At 42.0% G+C, this 17,621-nt stretch overlaps 1 protein-coding gene across 2 annotated transcripts in view; it reads right to left on the reverse strand.

The window, feature by feature from the left end:
- MREG (melanoregulin) overlaps window positions 1-16,981 on the reverse strand; it is a 90,132-nt gene extending 73,151 nt beyond the window's left edge. Inside the window, exons 1-2 of one of the 2 annotated variants that reach the window (XM_055109079.2) lie at window positions 16,842-16,964; window positions 14,455-16,066 (exon numbers count right to left, since the gene is read on the reverse strand). In XM_055109079.2, the coding sequence (XP_054965054.1) occupies window positions 14,455-14,462 (8 nt within the window). In that variant the 5' untranslated portion in view covers window positions 14,463-16,066; window positions 16,842-16,964. Of the gene's footprint in view, window positions 1-14,454; window positions 16,067-16,841 lie in introns of both variants that reach the window. The other variant, XM_034955090.3, reaches the window with a different exon arrangement.
- Window positions 16,982-17,621: the final 640 nt, after the last annotated feature.

Raw genomic sequence — 17,621 nt, forward strand, 5'->3', positions numbered from 1 at the left:
GGATGTGCTGAAGGATTGTAAATAGGGTGTGAAAAAAAAAGAAAAAAGTGAGTCCCAAGTTTTGGATTTATAAACTTGGAGGCTGAATCTCCACTGGCTGAGATAGAGGAGTGTGGGAGGAGCCGCTTTGGAGGGTGAGGAGGAGGAGCAAGAGCTTATGAAAGTGTCAGTCCTCATGGGCGGTGTATTATTTTTAAAAGTGTCTTACTACACATAGGTTTGTCCTGTTCCAGCTACAGTGTGAGGCTGAAGGGACTTATCAAGTACATAATTCATTGAAAGGCTACGAAGGGATAAGGAAAAATAACAGAAGGTCCCTGCAGCCTCTGGCTTAGCTGGGGAGACAGGATATGGACCCATCATGAAACATTAACAGGATGTGACAGAGAACCAGCTGTCACCAGACAGCACAGGACTGTGTTGTCATGCCCATACCATGTCGCTTACCACTTGCACCTGGTGCCAAGATGGAGGCTGAGTGTGGTTTTACAAAGCACACTTCCTACTGGCTGGAAAATCCCCTGGTAAAAATGACTGTATTCTGAAATTGGATTTTGGATTTTGAGATAATCCACCTAGGTTCAAATAGAAAGTGGGTAAAGGAGGGTCCCAAAATGTGAACTCAGCTAGCAAGAAAATGAAAACTAGGGACTGACAGCTACTAGTAACTATTTGAGTTGGATTTGCTGAGAATGGAGAAAGTGGAGCATTCAGCTCCTGGAAAATATAAGTGCTGTGCCCCATTACTAACTTTGATTTTTAAACATGTCACTTAATTTTTCTGAACCTCAGTTTTCTAATCTATGAAATAGAGGTGACAAGTCTTACCCTATTTAACATAGTTGTGAGACTCAAATGAGACAGTCTTAAAACCTTTATAAAGCCCTGAAGAAATATCAGAATTCAATATTATTAAACAAATTCAAATAATATAGGCCCGTTTGGGGAAATGTCTGCTCCAGCACTACTTGGCTTGCATATGACATTTGTACCTCTGCAATATACAGGCATCTTTTATGTGGTTTGTTTCAGACAGGATATTTATAGAAAGCCACAGAACTACACCTATTTAACAAACTTGATCAAGAGGTTAATGTCCTGCCTTGCTAAGGATCACATCAAATGTTTGCCAACTGTAACAGTTACTAACATTTTTTAAATTAATTTTAAGTTCTAAAACTTCTAAATGAAATAGTCTTCTAAAAAATTGGAATATTCCAGTTCAGATTTCCTCTGTTGACTATCCACAACCTAATCCCCTTTCTACCTCCACCCTCCACATCCCCCCGGGTAACCATTATTACCAATATGGTACAAACCTTTTTCTGGACACATAAACACATATGTGTACTTGTGATGTAGCATCATTGTGTGTGCTGTTATTGTTAGTGAGTTTTGTTTTGTTTTGTTTATCTAAAAGGCATGCATGCATCTATTTGCAAGCTTTTTCTATTTAATAATATGTCTTGGAGAGCAATCCTTGTTAGTATACTAATACTACCTCATTCTTATTAACTGATGTGAGTATTCTGTTTACTAGGTTTTTAGGGATTTTTAGATCAGTTTTTCTTAGCATTCCTCTTCCCGGAACTTTAATGCCTTCACTATTTCCTTGATAAATTACAACTTTGATGGGAATAAAAACGTGACCAAACTCTCCAGTTTCACATTCAAATATGGTAGCTGAGATCACATTTTGACAATCCTATTTCAGATATCATTCACAGGGCAGCGGCAAGCTTCCCCTTTTTTAGAGTGGCGCTAGATGGTTCCTACTGCCTGAGTTGAAGCCAACACCGCCAACCACATGCAGCAGCATCTGACTTTTACCAAGAGCCCTCTGGGCACCTGATGTCGGGGAGTAGGCAGTCCCCTGCCATCAGTGACTCACAGACCCATCAGCTGCTTGTTTCCAAGGCAGACCTGCTGGCTCCTATTTTCAGATTTCCCCATAGCAGGGGAAACTCTACAGTCTGGTTTGAAAACAACTAGTAGAATTTGGAGGCCCCTCTCTTTAAGAATTTTTTTACGACTTCTGGGAGTTAGAGGAAAAAGCATAGGCAGGGAGGAAAAATTAGAAATTCAAAACACTGAAGCTTCACCCAGGCACGGTGGCTCATGCCTGTAATCCCAGCACTTTGAGAGGCCAAGGTGGGCAAATAACCTGAGGTCAGGAGTTTGAGACCAGCCTGGCCAACATGGTGAAACCCCGTCTCTACTAAAAATACAAAAAAAAAAAAAAAAAATTAGCCATGAGTGGTGGCGCATGCCTGTAATCCCAGCTACTCGGGAGGCTGAGGCAGGAGAATCACTTGAACCCAGGAGGCAGAGGTTGCAGTGAGCTGAGATCGCACCACTGCACTCCAGTCTGGGCAACAGAACGAGACTCCACCTCAAAAAAAAAAAAAATTAAGCTCCAATGCCACATCATGAACACATTCCACCAAAAAGTTGTGCTTAGACAACATAGCATGAGCTGGTATCATTCAGTTATTTGTTCTACAAAAATTTATTAAGCCAGGAACTGGGAATACAATGGTGAACTAGAATGTAGGGTCCATTCATGGAGGCAGGGATTTTGTTTTGTTCTTTGCAATATCCCCAACACCTAGAACAGTGCAGACCTTGCCATATGACAACATCTAGAACAATGCACGCACATAGTGGGCACTTTAAAAATGTGCTGAATAAACACAAGAAAACAGAAAAAGAGCTATTTAGTGTTGGCATGGAAGGTTATGTTTAATTCTGAGGAGTCTATTTATGAGCTGCCCACATCCAGCAGAGAAAAACTAACAAGTAGTGTCTTCCTTAAAGAAAAAATAGGGCTTCTGAAACAAACCAGTACTCTGAGCCAAGCATCATCACTCACCCCAAGTGATCCAAGATAGAGAAGCAACATGCCTCACCTCTCCAGAGAAGTCACATTAGGGAATGGCATGACTAATGTCACCAAAGTAAAATCCGCCAAGGGTCCTTATGGAGTCTGTTGTTTCTGCCTGTGTAGTATCCCTCACTCTGCCTTTTGGTAATAGTGTTTTGTTTTCCTTTGAAGAACATGCCCCCAATTCAATAGGCTGGCTATAACAATGAAGGTACCTTCCATCCCTCACCCCTAACCCTCAACAGGAAATGGACATGTGACCAAGAAATTGACATGTGACCAAGATGAGCCAATCAAACACTCTTTCTATAATTTGCTTCTTAATGGCAAAGACTCAAAGTTGGAAAACAGCTGGAGTTGAGGCATGAATTATTTTAAGGGTAGCATCTTGAAGAGCAGACCCAACCACAATTGCTCTAGGCTTTAGATGCTTAGAGCTTTCCTGCTCTTGCATTTCCAAAACAAGATCTATTATTCTAGCTCTTTAGTATTCCCATCATTCTATGGGTTACTCCATAACTTGTCAATCAATACTAATTTTTTTTTTCTTTTTTGGCTTAAGTTAACCAGTGTTAGAGTCTGTTCCTTTCAGAACTAACCCCCTATAGTCCCCTGAACTGGGTTAAGAGGCAGGAAAAGGGTAATTGTGATGAGAGAGAGAGCTAATCCTGAAAAAACACAACCCTCTTTTAGGCAGGGTACAACACACCAAAGTTTGATTTAGTCAGGTGAGATTTTTATTTCTGTTTCTCTGCTTGGCTTTGCCTCCCTGAAGAGAAACAGACACTATCTATCTGTTTCTGTCTGTCCTATCACTCTGTCGTTTCCCATAATGCAAAGGACTTTCTAAATTTTCAAACCTTTTTTTTTTTTTTTTGAGACAGAGTCTTGCTCTGTCGCCCAGGCTGGAGTGCAGTGACGCGATCTCGGCTCACTGCAAGCTCCACCTCCAGGGTTCACACCATTATCCTGCCTCAGCCTCCTGAGTAGCTGGGACTATAGGCGCCCGCCACCATGCCCGGCTAATTGTTTTTGTATTTTTAGTAGAGACAGGGTTTCACCATGTTACCAGGATGGTCTCAATCTCCTGACCACGTGATCCGCCCGCCTAGGCCTCCCAAAGTGCTGGAATTATAGGCTTGAGCCACCGCTTCCAGCCTCAAACTATTTTTATTGGGTGCAGTTTGTTGGTTCCCTCCCTTCCCCAAAATATATACTCTAGAAAACCTTAATAGTCATAGTCTTTGCTTATTCTTCAGTTCCAAGCAACAAACATATTATAACTTCTCCTCAAAATTCAGTAGAGATTACTCTCTAGGCAACTTCTTACTCAGGAATAATTCTGCCCTTTTAAAAAGAGAATAATTTTTCCCAGGGAGGAAAAAAAAACACATAAGCTGGGCTGGAAGAGGAGTAGAGCACGGTAAGATGTTTTTCTTCAAGAAAGTTTGGCTCTTTCAGCCCTTCCATGAAGGGATTCTAACCCTGTTGTGTGTCCAACACCTTTTTGTATAGCTATTATGACCTTTATCCTCTGGATATTAATCATCTTCTAATTATTAAGGACAAAAAACATCACTCAAACTAGTTTAAGAAGAAATGTACTGCCTCAAGTAACTGGAAACTTCAGACATTATGCTAGCTTTAGACATAACTGGATCCAGGCCCTCCAAAGATGAAATAAAGATTGGTCTCTTTTCATCTCTGAGCTCTGAGTTATGGCATTCTCAGGTCCCCACTAGGCCTGAATTGCACTGTCTTTTCTGTTAGTGATCTTAGCAGAAAGAGGATAGCTCCTTCCCAGACAGTTGATCAACAGGCCCAGGCTTGACTCTCCTTGACCCAAATGGAACCAATTGCTGTGCTCGGAGGGAGAAAATACATCTACCTAGCAGGTTCTAGTCTCATGCACACCCTTGCAGAGCTCAAGTGAAGAGGAGCTGAGGAGACAGGAAAGGGCTAAGAGTGGGAAAGGTCTCGTTTCCAAAGGAAAATCAACTGGAAACACAAAAAGGGGAATGGATACTGGCAGGGCCAGAGAAAACATCCATTGCACTTGGTAATAACAGCTAGCGATGCACTGTTTCAAGCATGGTGTGTGTATCCAAGGAGGACCGCCATCTAGAATGGACAGAAAGGACCCCACAAGGAATAGTCCTGTTGGGCCAAAGCCCCGCAAAACACACTACAGGAGCTCTCTGCAGAGGAACATCAGACTCCCACTGCGTCCCTTAAAAATTCAGATAGAAAACTGGTGACCTCACCAACATCTACCCCCAAACCAAACAGACAGAGAGAAATTATTTCACTGAATGTAAAGGGACTCTCATCTGAGACTGTCGGCAGAAGCAGAGTTTCTCACAGAGCGATGATCCTAAACACCTGCACTAGAATCCCTAGGGATGCTTACGGAAACTCCAGATTCCTGGACCCTATTTGACATCATCTGAATTGATGTTCTTCAGTAGGGGCCCAAGAATCCGTGTTTTTAGTATTTGTCGGGCTTTTTAGGCTTTTCTGAGATGTGGTCTCACTCTGTCACCCAGGTTGGAGTGCAGTGATGCAATCTTGGCTCATTGCAACCTCCACCTCCTGGGCTCAAGCAATTCTCCAATCTCAGCCTCCCGAGTAGCTAGGACCACAGGCATGCACAACCACACCCAGCTAATATTTTGGGGTTATCCACCCGCCTCGGCCTCCCAAAGTGCTGGGATTACAGGCGTGAGCCACTGTACCCGGCTAAATCTGCATTTTTAAAAGGCTCCCAAGCCTTTTATAGGGACTAGGATGAGAAGGGAAGGGACTAAAATGAGACAAATGAGGAGCTTAGAGTGCAACATATAAAGAGACACTCGCTTTTGGGGCCCACCCTGCAACTGTACAACCCCAAATGTGAGTGCCTTCTTTAATGTTGTTCCCTAGGCCCCTCACTCCCCTCTCACCCTAGTCACCCCTGTTCCAGAGGCACAGGGGTGCCTCTGGGAATTCTGAGGCACGTCAAATTTATGAACCACTGGCAGGGTTGTTTAGAGTATGGCCTTTGGCATAACAGTGCCTCCCTGTGGCTGCTGTCAGGATTGGGTGAAATAACACAGAAAGCCCTTAGTATAGTTTCATGGGAAATGGGAAGCACTGCGTAAACGTTAGCTGCAATTATTGTTAAGTATTCATACTTTAGTCAGATCCGACCCCATCACCTTCCATTGCCAACTGTGACCATCTGAAAGGATTCAACTCAACAAGTATTTATTATCAACTGTGTAAGCATGGCACTGAGCTCAACCTCTTGTGGAATGCAAAGATGAAAAACAAACAGTACTTGGCCGGCTGTGGTGCCTCAGGCCTATACTCCCAACACATTGGCAGGCTGAGGCAGGTGGATCACCTGAGGTCAGGAGTTCAAGGCCAGCCTGGCCAATATGGTGAAACTCCGTCTCTGCTAAAAATACAAAAATTAGAAAAATTAGCTGAGTGTGGTGGCTGGCTGGCGCCTGTAATCCCAACTACTTGGGAGGCTGAGACAGGAGAATCGCTTGAACTTGGGAGGTGGAGGTTGCAGTGAGCTGAGATAGTGCCACTGTGTTCCAGCCTGGGTGACAAGAGCAAAACTCTGTCTCAAAAAATAATAATAAAAACAGTACTCATCCTCAGAGTACTATCCAGAGCCAAAAATAGAAAATTATGGAACTCAAATGTTCTGTATTCATCTATGCCTCGAGTCACCCATCCTTCAGTTCCTACCATATGCTCTTCCCTACCTCACCCCCCTATTTCCCATGATTAACTATGCTGCAATCTCTAAGTAGATTCTTATAGCTAACTATGTTGTCATCTCTAGTCTCCCATAGTTATACTGCTACGCCTAACAATATTCCCACTTTATCTCCATCTCTAACTATACTCCTATATTGAGCTCTGTTGTCACAGCTAATTCTCCTGCCATAACAAACACTTTCCAGATGCCCAGAACAGTCTCAATTCTCAGCCCCAGAGATGAGATTTGGAATTCAACCTCTTCCTACCTCTGGAAGACAAGCCCCCTACTATTCCAAGTTTTCTGTGTTCTCCAAAGTCTCTCCATATTATACCTAACCAAAATTAAACATAAGCCTAGACCCAGCTATCATCGGTGTGCTTCCTAATTCAATTAAACTCTAAGAAGCAGAAGCAGAGTTTCTAAGAAGTATTTATTAAGCACTTGCTATATGCAAGGTGACTCGAAGTTACAAAATAGGAGAAAATATGCATCAAAAACTGTAGTAGGAGAAAACCTGAGCATCATTCGCGTTTGCTATGAAAGGCGACCGGAGGCTTGCCTCAACTTTAAGCCCAGATCCTACCCATCTGAGTGTTAAAGATAACCGAATTTATGCCTTTAAATTTGTGTTTTTAGTTCACCATTCCTTTATATGGTTTCTTTTTCCACAATACTCAAGAGATACATCGACAGGCCAGAACACTGCAACTCTCCCGGACAAGTTCTACCAAAGTAAAGACAGCAGGTGGACCTCCCCCACAAAGGTTATATACAAACCTTAGACTTCCCCACAAAGGTTATATACAAACCTTCCTATAATCCTCTGTGCTGCCACCTCCTGGCCTCCAATTGTAAATTCACTGCAGTCTCTTTGGAGATGGGGCTAAGGATCTCAAATAGGTTCTAAAGCTTTCTTTTACTCAACAGATGGAAAGCTGCTGTAGCCACAATGCCTGTATGAACCTAGAGCTTAAAGGGACATAGTAATATTTAAGTGGGAGATTTAAACTAGCTGTAAACTAAACTCTAAACCTGTTAGGGCACTGCTAAATTGAGCAATAAGTAAATCCTCTCTTTTCTTGGCTACCATGTGCCAAATAGCATTGATTATTGTATTACTATTTCATTTCATCTTATTAAGCATTGGTATTTGATTTATTAGCCTGAAAACCATGGAAAGTGTATAGGCCACTAGATATATTTCTTAAATAATATAAGGGAAGCAATTTAAATGAAGCATTAAAACTTTTTGTTTTTACATTTTATTTCTCTGGGTGTGTGTGTGTGTCAGAATCTCACTCTGTTGCCCAGGCTGGAGTGCAGTGGTACAACCTTGTCTCACTGCAACCTCTGCCTCCAGGTTTGAAGCGATTCTCCTGCCCCAGCCTCCTGAGTAGCTGGGATTACAGGCACCCACCACCATGCCCAGTTAATTTTTATACATTTAGTAGAGACAGGGTTTCACCATGTTGGCCAGGCTGGTCTCAAACTCCTGACCTGAAGTGATCTGCCCATCTTGGCCTGCCAAAGTGCTGGGATTACAGGTGTGAGCCACCACACCTGGCCAGCCTCTCCAATTGATAAATGCTTAATATTAAATATTTTGCTTGACCAAAGTAGAGGGCCCTTTCAAGTATATGCCATGAGTACCGCTTTGAATCACTTTGTGGAGCTGAAACTGGGTGCCTCTAAGCTCCATTCTCCCTTGCCATGCCGAGCCTTTCAGGGTCTTCTCTCCTTGAGCTCTTTTCAATTTAGAAAGGCCTTGTCACTTCAGGTAGGGAATTTAAACTGGGCCACCCCTCCCTATCGCTCACATCTTTCCTATGTACCCCATAAGAAGACCAGGTGCTGGCCAGGCACGGTAGCTCAGACTTGTAATCCCAGCACTTTGGGAGGCTGAGGCAGGCAGATCACCTGAGGTCAGAAGTTCAAGACGAGCCTGGTCAACATGGCGAAATCCCATCTCAACTAAAAATACAAAAATTAGCCAGGCATAGATCACACCACTGCACTCCAACCTGGGCGACAGAGTGAGACTCAGTCTCAGAAAAAAAAAAGGAGGCCCAGTGCCCTCTCTTTTGTCCCTAGGCCAAATGACTTATCAAAGTACTCCTCAGTCCAAGGGAGAGCAGAACCTGTTCAATTGTTGTTAAACAAATATGGTTTCTTGCCTATAGAAAATGTATTGGCTGGGTGGGGTGGCTCATGCCTATAATCCCAGCATTTTGGGAGGCCGAGGCGGGTGGATCACCTGAGGTTAGGAGTTCGAGACCAGGTTGGCCAACATGGTGAAACCCCATCTCTACTAAAAATTCAAAAGAAAAAAAAATCAGCTGGGCATGGTGGCTCACCCCTGTAATCCCAACTACTTGGGAGGCCGAGGCAGAAGAATTGCTTGAACCAGGGAGGCAGAGGTTGCAGTAAGCCGAGATCACGCCATTGCACTCCAGCCTGGGCCACGGAGCAAGACTCTGTCTCAAAAAAAAAAGAAAAGAAAAGAAAAGAAAGAAAGAGAAAGAAAGAAAGGAAAGAAAGAAAGAAAGAAAGAAAGAAAGACAGAAAGAAAGAAAGAAAGAAGGAAAATGATTATAAAGATGAACTGGCATAACAGTTTGTATCCCTTTCATGATTCCTGGCACTGTGACATCCCTGAAAAGCAAGAGAATGCATGAAAATGCACACCTCATTTTAATGTTTATGTTTTCTCTATGGCAACATAGGAGAATGGTTTTGTAGTAATGCAAAACTTATTAATAAAGGCAAAATCCTTAGCTGCCAACCCACTGATACCCAGAAGAGGTTGATTTAAAGATCTCGACAGGACAAAAATTGTAAAACTAAGAAAGAAGACCTCTACTACCCACAGACAGCCCAGTAGCTCAAAAGCAAAGCTTCTCAACTTAGAGGAGGTGCAGACCTTCCTTACTTCTCTGTAACGGGCAGAAAATCTGGTACTGCCAATTAGCTTCCCAGGAAAGCTAACTCTGAGATGGAATTTAGCATACAGGAGATTTATTATGAGTGTGCATGGAACCAACACCTGTGGAAAAGAAGGGCACAAAGGAACTGATTGGGCCTCAGTCAACCCTACGGGGAGTTCTAAAGACAGAATGAAAATTCAGAGCTGTTCTGAGTCAGTCAGTAAGTGAGAACTGGCCCTTTCTGTCCCCTCCATGACAATCAGTCTTTGGATGAGGGCTACCTGGGAAAGGAACATGGCCTTAGCCGAGGCAGCCCTCTTCAGCAGAGGCTGTCCCAGAAATGGGCTGACAGCTAGGGCTGTGGCGGGCAACACTTCCAGCAGCTCCTTCCTTCCCGAGGGAGGATCTAGAGCCCGTGAATCTCAGCAGCCACGGCTCGGCAATCCCTGCACCGAAATCCATCCCTGTGGGCAGTCACAGAAGCTCAGGATTTCCTTCCTCTCAAAATGCCAGGAATTCTTTTATCAGATTTCTTTAACATAAGATGAAGTCCTCCAGGCATGAACACTTAAGCCTTCAGCCCTTTGGAGGGAACATTCTAGAAATAAGGTTCAGGAAATTGTCCACAAGTAGAAGCAGTCTCACCTACATAAACTTGATGAAAACTCTTCCCTAGAAGTACTGACGTATGCTACAATGTGGATGACCCTCAAAAACATTATGATAAGTGAAAAAAGCCAGACACAAAAGGTCACACATCATATGATTCAATATACATTAAATATCCATAGAGAGACATAACTCCAGCTGGTGGCTGCTGGGGACAGGGGTGGGGGACAGAATATGAAGAACAACTGCTTAATGTATATAAAGTTTCTTTTTGGGATGATGAAAACGTTTTGAAACTGGACAAAGATGATTACACAACACTGTGAATGTGCTGAATGCCACTGGATCATTCATTTTAAAATGGTTCATTTCATTTTATTTATTTATTTATTTATTTATTTTTGGAGACAGTGTCTCACTCTGTTGCCCAGGCTGGAGTGCAGTGGCACCATCTAGGCTCATTGCAACCTTCCCAGGGTCAAGCGATTCTCCCGTCTCAGCTTCCTGAGTAGCTGTGACTACAGGCATGCGCCACCATGCCCAGCTAATTTTTTAATTTTTTGTAGACATGGGGTTTCACCATGTTGCCCAGGCTGGTCTTGAACTCCTGAGCTCAAGCAATCCACCCGCCTCTGCCTCACAAAGTGCTGGGATTACAGGCTTGAGCCACTACAACTGGCTAAACTGGTTAATTTTATATTATGTCAATTTCACCTCAATTAAATAAAATGGGGTAAAACATACACACACACACACTCAAACACAAAAAATCTCTTCCCTGGGAACAGCCCACTTTATGAAAATTAATGCTCTACTGTAAGAACCTTAATTTTTTAATAACTAGGAATTACTAAAATGTTACTCTGTCTTCAGAGTAAACTTACATCACATAAGGCAAATCAGGTAAAACTATCTGTACTTAAAATCAAGCATCCTATCCATGTAGTAGGCTCTGGATAGCCAAATTATGTAAATCTGTACTTTAAACATGAGAGATAACTTCTGTCTACACATAAAGAATATTTTCCTTCAAAAGGAGTTTGAAGTGTTATGATCATATACTCTTTAAAGTTTCTTGAAATAAAAATGATATTTAGAGATTTCAGGGTCTCCAAAATAATTATCCGTTTGCAAAGACATACTCCAAACAATTCAAAGATACTTGATGAAATCAATCGTCTCTTATTGGTAAAATGTGAAAGGTGGTATAGGAATATTTTGCTGTAATACATTTGGTGTTTTGTGAGAGAAAGACAAAACAATGGTGTGAATATACTTGTTGGAAGCTAAAAAATATGTGAATTGAACTATCTTTAAACAGATAATGCCATGCCACCACCATTTCACCACCATTACCCAGTAGAGTTGGAAGCTCTCTAAGAGAAATTTAACTTTGAAGTAAGAATAATCGTCCAAAAGCCACAAGGTACCCAGGTGCAGTGGCTCACCCCTATAATCCCAGCACTTTGGGAAGCCGAGGTGGGAAGATCATTCGAGGCCAGGAGTTCAAGACCAGCCTGGCCAACATGGTGAAACCCCCATCCCTACTAAAAATACAAAAATTAGCTGGGCGTGGTGGCACATACCTGTAATCCCAGCTGCTTGGGAGGTTGAGGCATGAGAGTCACTTGAACCTGGGAAGCGGAGGTTGCAGTGAGCCAAGATCACACCACTGCATTCCAGCCTTGGTGACAGAACAAGAATCTGTCTCAAAAAAAAAAAAAAAAAAAAAAAAAGGCATGAGGTAGTTAAGATACTAGGACCTTGAAAGAAGAAACAGAAAGTGTCAGTTTAAAATTTGCCTAATATCAAAAATGTCCATTCTGAACAAGAGTCAAGCCAACTCTCCCTTCCCCCACCCTCTGTGATAAAAAGTCATTCACAAGTTGCATTGTTTTTCTGAAAGCATTCTAAATCTGAAAATATTGAATAAATTTTCAAACACACTAAATTTCAAAATACACTTAAAGTCAATTATTTAATAAAACTTGAAATTTTAATGTTTAATTCTCAACATTATAGTTTTCTGATTTTTCTATGTAAATACAGTTACTTCAGAAGGAAAATTTTAGAATTTGAGGCAGGGCATTTTGACTTCCATACAAGAGTTTGGACTTCTACACTAAAACCAAATAATGCTTCATGTAAATATAATGTAAAACATAGGCTTTAAGTGGAAATAAATGACATGTATAGTGTGGTATGGTTGTAAACCATTGAAAGAGATGTCTTTCACGAATTTGCTCAAAATACCCAGATAGGCCGGGCGCGGTGGCTCACGCCTGTAATCCCAGCACTTTGGGAGGCTGAGGCAGACGGATCACGAGGTCAGGAGATCGAGATCACGAGGTCAGGAGATCCTGGCTAACATGGTGAAACCCCGTCACTACTAAAAATACAAAAAATTAGCTGGGCGTGGTGGCGGGCACCTGTAGTCCCAGCTACTCGGGAGGCAGAGGCAGGAGAATGTCATGAACCCGGGAGGCGGAGTTTGCAGTGAGCCGAGATCGCGCCACTGCACTCCAGCCTGGGCAACACAGCAAGACTCCGTCTCAAAAAAAAAAAAAAAAAAAAACCCAGATAATCTGAAAATATATACAGATCAGTGGAAAAAATTCCATTTGATATTTCTAGGCAGGATTTTAATGTGTGATAGCTGACATAGATTTCCATAATTGTGTATTTATTTAATTCCATTTTTTCTCACTGTACTCTAGATATTTTCTCAAACATACTTGGATTTTGGGAATTCGAATTTGTATAGTGTTAAGGTAATGCATATTTGAATTTATCTTGCTGTTTGAGAAATTTGAATTCTACCAATTACAGACAATTCTGTAATTGTCTATAACTACAGTAGGAATTGCACACTTAAAATCATTAAAATGGCAAAATTTATGTTATATATATTAGTTACACCACAATAAAGAAAAAGAACAGAAAAAGGAAGAAAAAAATAAGGCTTTTTCTCTGAGAGAGAAAAAGAGAGACACAGTTTTGGTTTTCCCCCCATTGGAATATGGAATTAAGTGCAGACCACTCAAGATACACAAATTTCTGACCAGAGCACTTACAAGTAGCAATTCCAAAATAAATACCAGTACAATAAAAAAGATGTTATATTCATCTTTATGTATTTATTTAAAAGGAAATAAATAATTTCCTGTAAAATAAAAGGATGAAAGCAGCTTGATGGCAGCAGATGTAAAGAAGGATTGAGGCTGGCCAGGCGTGGTGGCTCACGCCTGTAATCCCAGCACTTTGGGAGGCTGAGGCAGGCGGATCACGAGGTCAAGAGATTGAGACCATCCTCGCCAACATGGTGAAACCCTGTCTCTATTAAAAATACAAAAATTAGCTGGGCATGGTGGCGCGCTTCTGTAGTCCCAGCTACTCAGGAGGCTGAGGCAGGCGAATTGCTTGAACCTGGGAGGTAGAGGTTGCAGTGAGCCGAGATCACGCCACTGCACTCTGCCTGGCGAGAGAGTGAGACTCCATCTCAAAAGAAGGATTGAGGCTGCTGAGTTAGGACGACAAAGGCAAAATGATAAACACAAGGCAGAAGGTGCTTATGCACCTCCCACTGCCTCCAGGCTGGCCCTTGGGCTTGAAGAACTAGAAACACAAACTTGTTATCCCTCTTTCCAGAGTTCTCAAAATACAAGGATGCTAAGTCATGCTCACAAACTTGCCAGAAGCTGAAATACACAGCCTAGACTAACACAAAACTCCCAGCATGGCTGAAAATGCCTAGGGCCAGAATAGTCCAGTATTTCCCTTCGGGCAAAGTTGCACAGCAAATCAAAGTTTTAGATTTGTTTTTGACAGGGATTCAGAGGAAAAGGAGATGGTTTAATGAATTTAGCTCTGAGAGTCTGATGCATCATTTTACAAGAGAGGAATGTGCATGCCAAGCAAACCAAATGTTTGTAGCCTATGGCTGAGTAGTATCTCTTATGGCCCGTGGTCGGTGCACATGCTCATGGTGGTCACGTGGGCTTCTCATATGCTATCATGGTGGACCAGTCTCCCACTGTGAGCCCCATCTTTGTGTTCACATTCATATTTTCAACCACCTTAAAATTACTGCTTGCTCTGAAATGACAGGTTAAAAGGTTATAAAGAAGATTTAGGTTTCAAATTTGTTCTAAAATACTTATAAATCAAGGGGGACAGATAGACAAATTTTAAAAATATAGATTATTGGGGGTGATGGGTACTATTACACTATTCTCTTTAGCCTGTGTTTGAGAAATTCCATTAAAAAATTTCAAAATTACCTCTTCATTGTCCTTGGTGCCGGTCTGTCTCTTTCAGTACAGGGCAGGGGTCGGGGCTCTGAAGCCAAACTCCTCTGGTTCCAATGCCACTTCTGCCATGTGCTGAGATCTTGAACAAGTTTCTTGACCTGTTCATGCCAGTTTCCTCAACTGTAAAATGCTGGTAATAATGCAACTACCTCACAGAGTTTTTGTAAGGCTAAAATGAGATAATGCATGGAAAGGGCTTAGCAGTGTCAGGCATATAGTAATCACCTAATAAATGCTAGCTATTGTTACCCAAAATATTTTGCAATTTTTTTTTTTGAGACAGAGTCTCGCCCTATCACCCAAGCTGGAGTGTAGTGGCACAATCTCAGCTCACTGCAACCTCCGCCCCCAGGTTCAAGCGATTCTTGTGCCTCAGCCTGCTAAGTAGCTGGGATTATAGGCATGCACCACCACAACTGGCTAATTTTTGTATTTCTTTTTTTTTTTTTAAGTAGAGAGAAGGTTTCACCATGTTGGCCAGGCTGGTCTTGAACTCTTGACCTCAGGTGATCTGCCCGCCTTGGCCTTCCAAAGTGCTAGGATTACAGATGTTTTGATTCCATAGTTTAATTAATTCTGTGGGCAATTTATTTCGGCATTCCAATTTGAACACACAAGCCCACTATGAGGCCCATTCTCTCTCTCTCTCTCACACACACACACACACACACACACACACTCTGTCCCTGCTCGCTCTCTCTCATTTGCTTGCTCATCAAAACATCTGCTCTGTATCTCACTGAAATATCTGTCTTCTGTTTCATTCCTCCAAGTAAAATGGTAACAACGCGTTAGAAAGAGTTGCATAGGCCAGACATGGTGGTTCACACCTATAATCCCAGCAGTTTGGGAGGCTGAGGCAGGCAGATCACCTGAGGTTAGGAGTTCGAGACCAGCCTGGCCAACATGGTGAAACCTCGTCTCTACTAAAAATACAAAAATTAGCTGGGCATGGTGGTGGGCGCCTGTAAACCCAGCTACTTGGGAGGCTGAGACAGGAGAATTGCTTGAAGCCAAGAGGCAGAGGTTGCAGTGAGCTGAGATTGTACCACTGCACTGCAGCCTGGGCAACAGAGTGAGAAAGAAAGAAAGAAAGAAAGAGAGAGAGAGAGGGAGGGAGGAAGGAAGGAAGGAAGGAAAGAAAAGAAAGAAGGAAGGAAGGAAAGAAAGAGGCAGGGAGGGAAGGAAGGCAGGAAAGAAGGAAAGAAAAGAAGGAAAGAAGGAAGGAAAGAAAGAAAGGAACAAGGAAGGAAGAAGAAAAGAAAGGAAGAAAGAAAGAAAGAAGGGAAATGAAAAGAATTAGATAAAAGCATCCATTTACCCCAATTCCCCTAATGTCCATACCAGCCTACCTCCACTTCACAATCAATCCCATTGAAACTAATCCAGATTCAATGTCTCACAGCTAAATCTCGCAGCAAGTCTTACCTACCTGAGGACTTTATCTTCCTCCTCATCTTTTACTATAAACTCTAATTGAACCTCTCTACTTCTCCGTATTTTTGTATTTCTTCAATCATCAAGGATTTTTAAAAGGCTTCAGTAAAACCAGAAATAGGCTGTTCCTCTCTTCTTGGTTCATCTGAGAACAGGAAGCCAGACATCTAACAAAATAGCCTTTGATAGACAGCTTTTCATGCAGAAGGTAAAATTACAGGGTAAGAAATTCTAACTTACATCTACTGTGAATCACTTACAGAAATGACTCTTTTTCTTCAAATCCTTGCTATTTAAGTCCATGATAATCATTTGCATTTGAAAAAGCTGACTCTGTTGAGTCATACTTAGAACTACAAACTCTGACTATTATAACTCAGTCCAGACAAATGAAAACAAAAGCCAAATGGTCCAAAATATGCAAGAGAAACAAGGAATATTGTTTTTACTTTGCTGATTTGTTTGAGTTTTTTTCCAAATTTACCAACTGGATATAATTTCCCCACTCAAAGCATATGAACTCAGGTACAACAATGCTATAGAATAATTGGATGACATTGTCCATTTCTTGCAACCCTCTGTTGACCCAATTGGCTTATGCTAGAGCTGACTAACTGGTAATGCTAACCCAGCATGGGAGACTGACCAGGGGTACAGGGGTCTTCCTAGGGCCTGCAGAGCAGAATCCAGGTCAGAAGGCAATAGCTTTACACCATCAAACATATATTCTATTTGGGACCTGGTCTTCCACTCTCTCTGCCACACTCATGAACCACCATAAACTACGGGAGGCTCAGTGCAAACTCCCTCCTGTTTCTCCCCAGTAAATTTTATATGTAGTCAGCTCACTCTTCCCCATGTTACCCCCATCCAAATAATTCATTCTGGGCTCAATAATCACTAGTTTTGATGTAGCATACCTTTCTTGAATACGGTTTAGAATCTTCCTGCTGGTTGGTCTTATTTCAATAGATGCCTTCTTTGCTGAAATGAAATCCTTGTAAACAAGGAGTGCAGAAGAAATACCAAAGCAAAAAACTAAAGCTCAAGTTGAAGCTTTGCAACCAGGTCTTGAATCCTAAGAAGGCACTGCTCAGACGGGCTGGTGTTCCACAACTAGCCACAATTATTTGAATACAAATAATTCATTCATAATTCATGAGGCCATTTTCATTTTACACATTTTAAACCTTTACACCCAAGATTGAGAGACTAGTAGAATTAACCATATAATGTATAATATAGCTGCAGACAGATAACGTATAATGTATAATGTATCTGCCACCCAGCTTAGACAATTATTACCATGTTGCCAATCTCATTTCACCAACCCCCCTTCCTCCATTTTTTTAAGTTGGAATATTTTAAAGTAAATCCTAGAAATCAACATTTCTTAAATAAAAAATAATAACAACTGCCATGCCATTATCACGTTGAACAAAATGACCAGTAATTTTGCATACAAATTCCTCAGCTGTCTCAATGCCTTCACAAGAGCGAGTAAGTGGTAGAAGCTGGGATTCGAACCCAAGCAGTTGGACTCCAGTGCACTCTAAAATCTGTACTTCACGGAAAGAGAGAATCCAACAAGAGCCCTGAAGGAACTGGCAGAAAAGGGCAAAATAAGCAGAGAAACAGGATGCCAGGAAGCAGCAAGCAGAAAGGTCAGTAACCTCAGCAAAGGGTGGCCTCAGTCAAGA

This window comes from Pan paniscus, chromosome 13, assembly GCF_029289425.2.
Source record: "Pan paniscus chromosome 13, NHGRI_mPanPan1-v2.0_pri, whole genome shotgun sequence".
Lineage (NCBI taxonomy): Eukaryota > Metazoa > Chordata > Mammalia > Primates > Hominidae > Pan > Pan paniscus.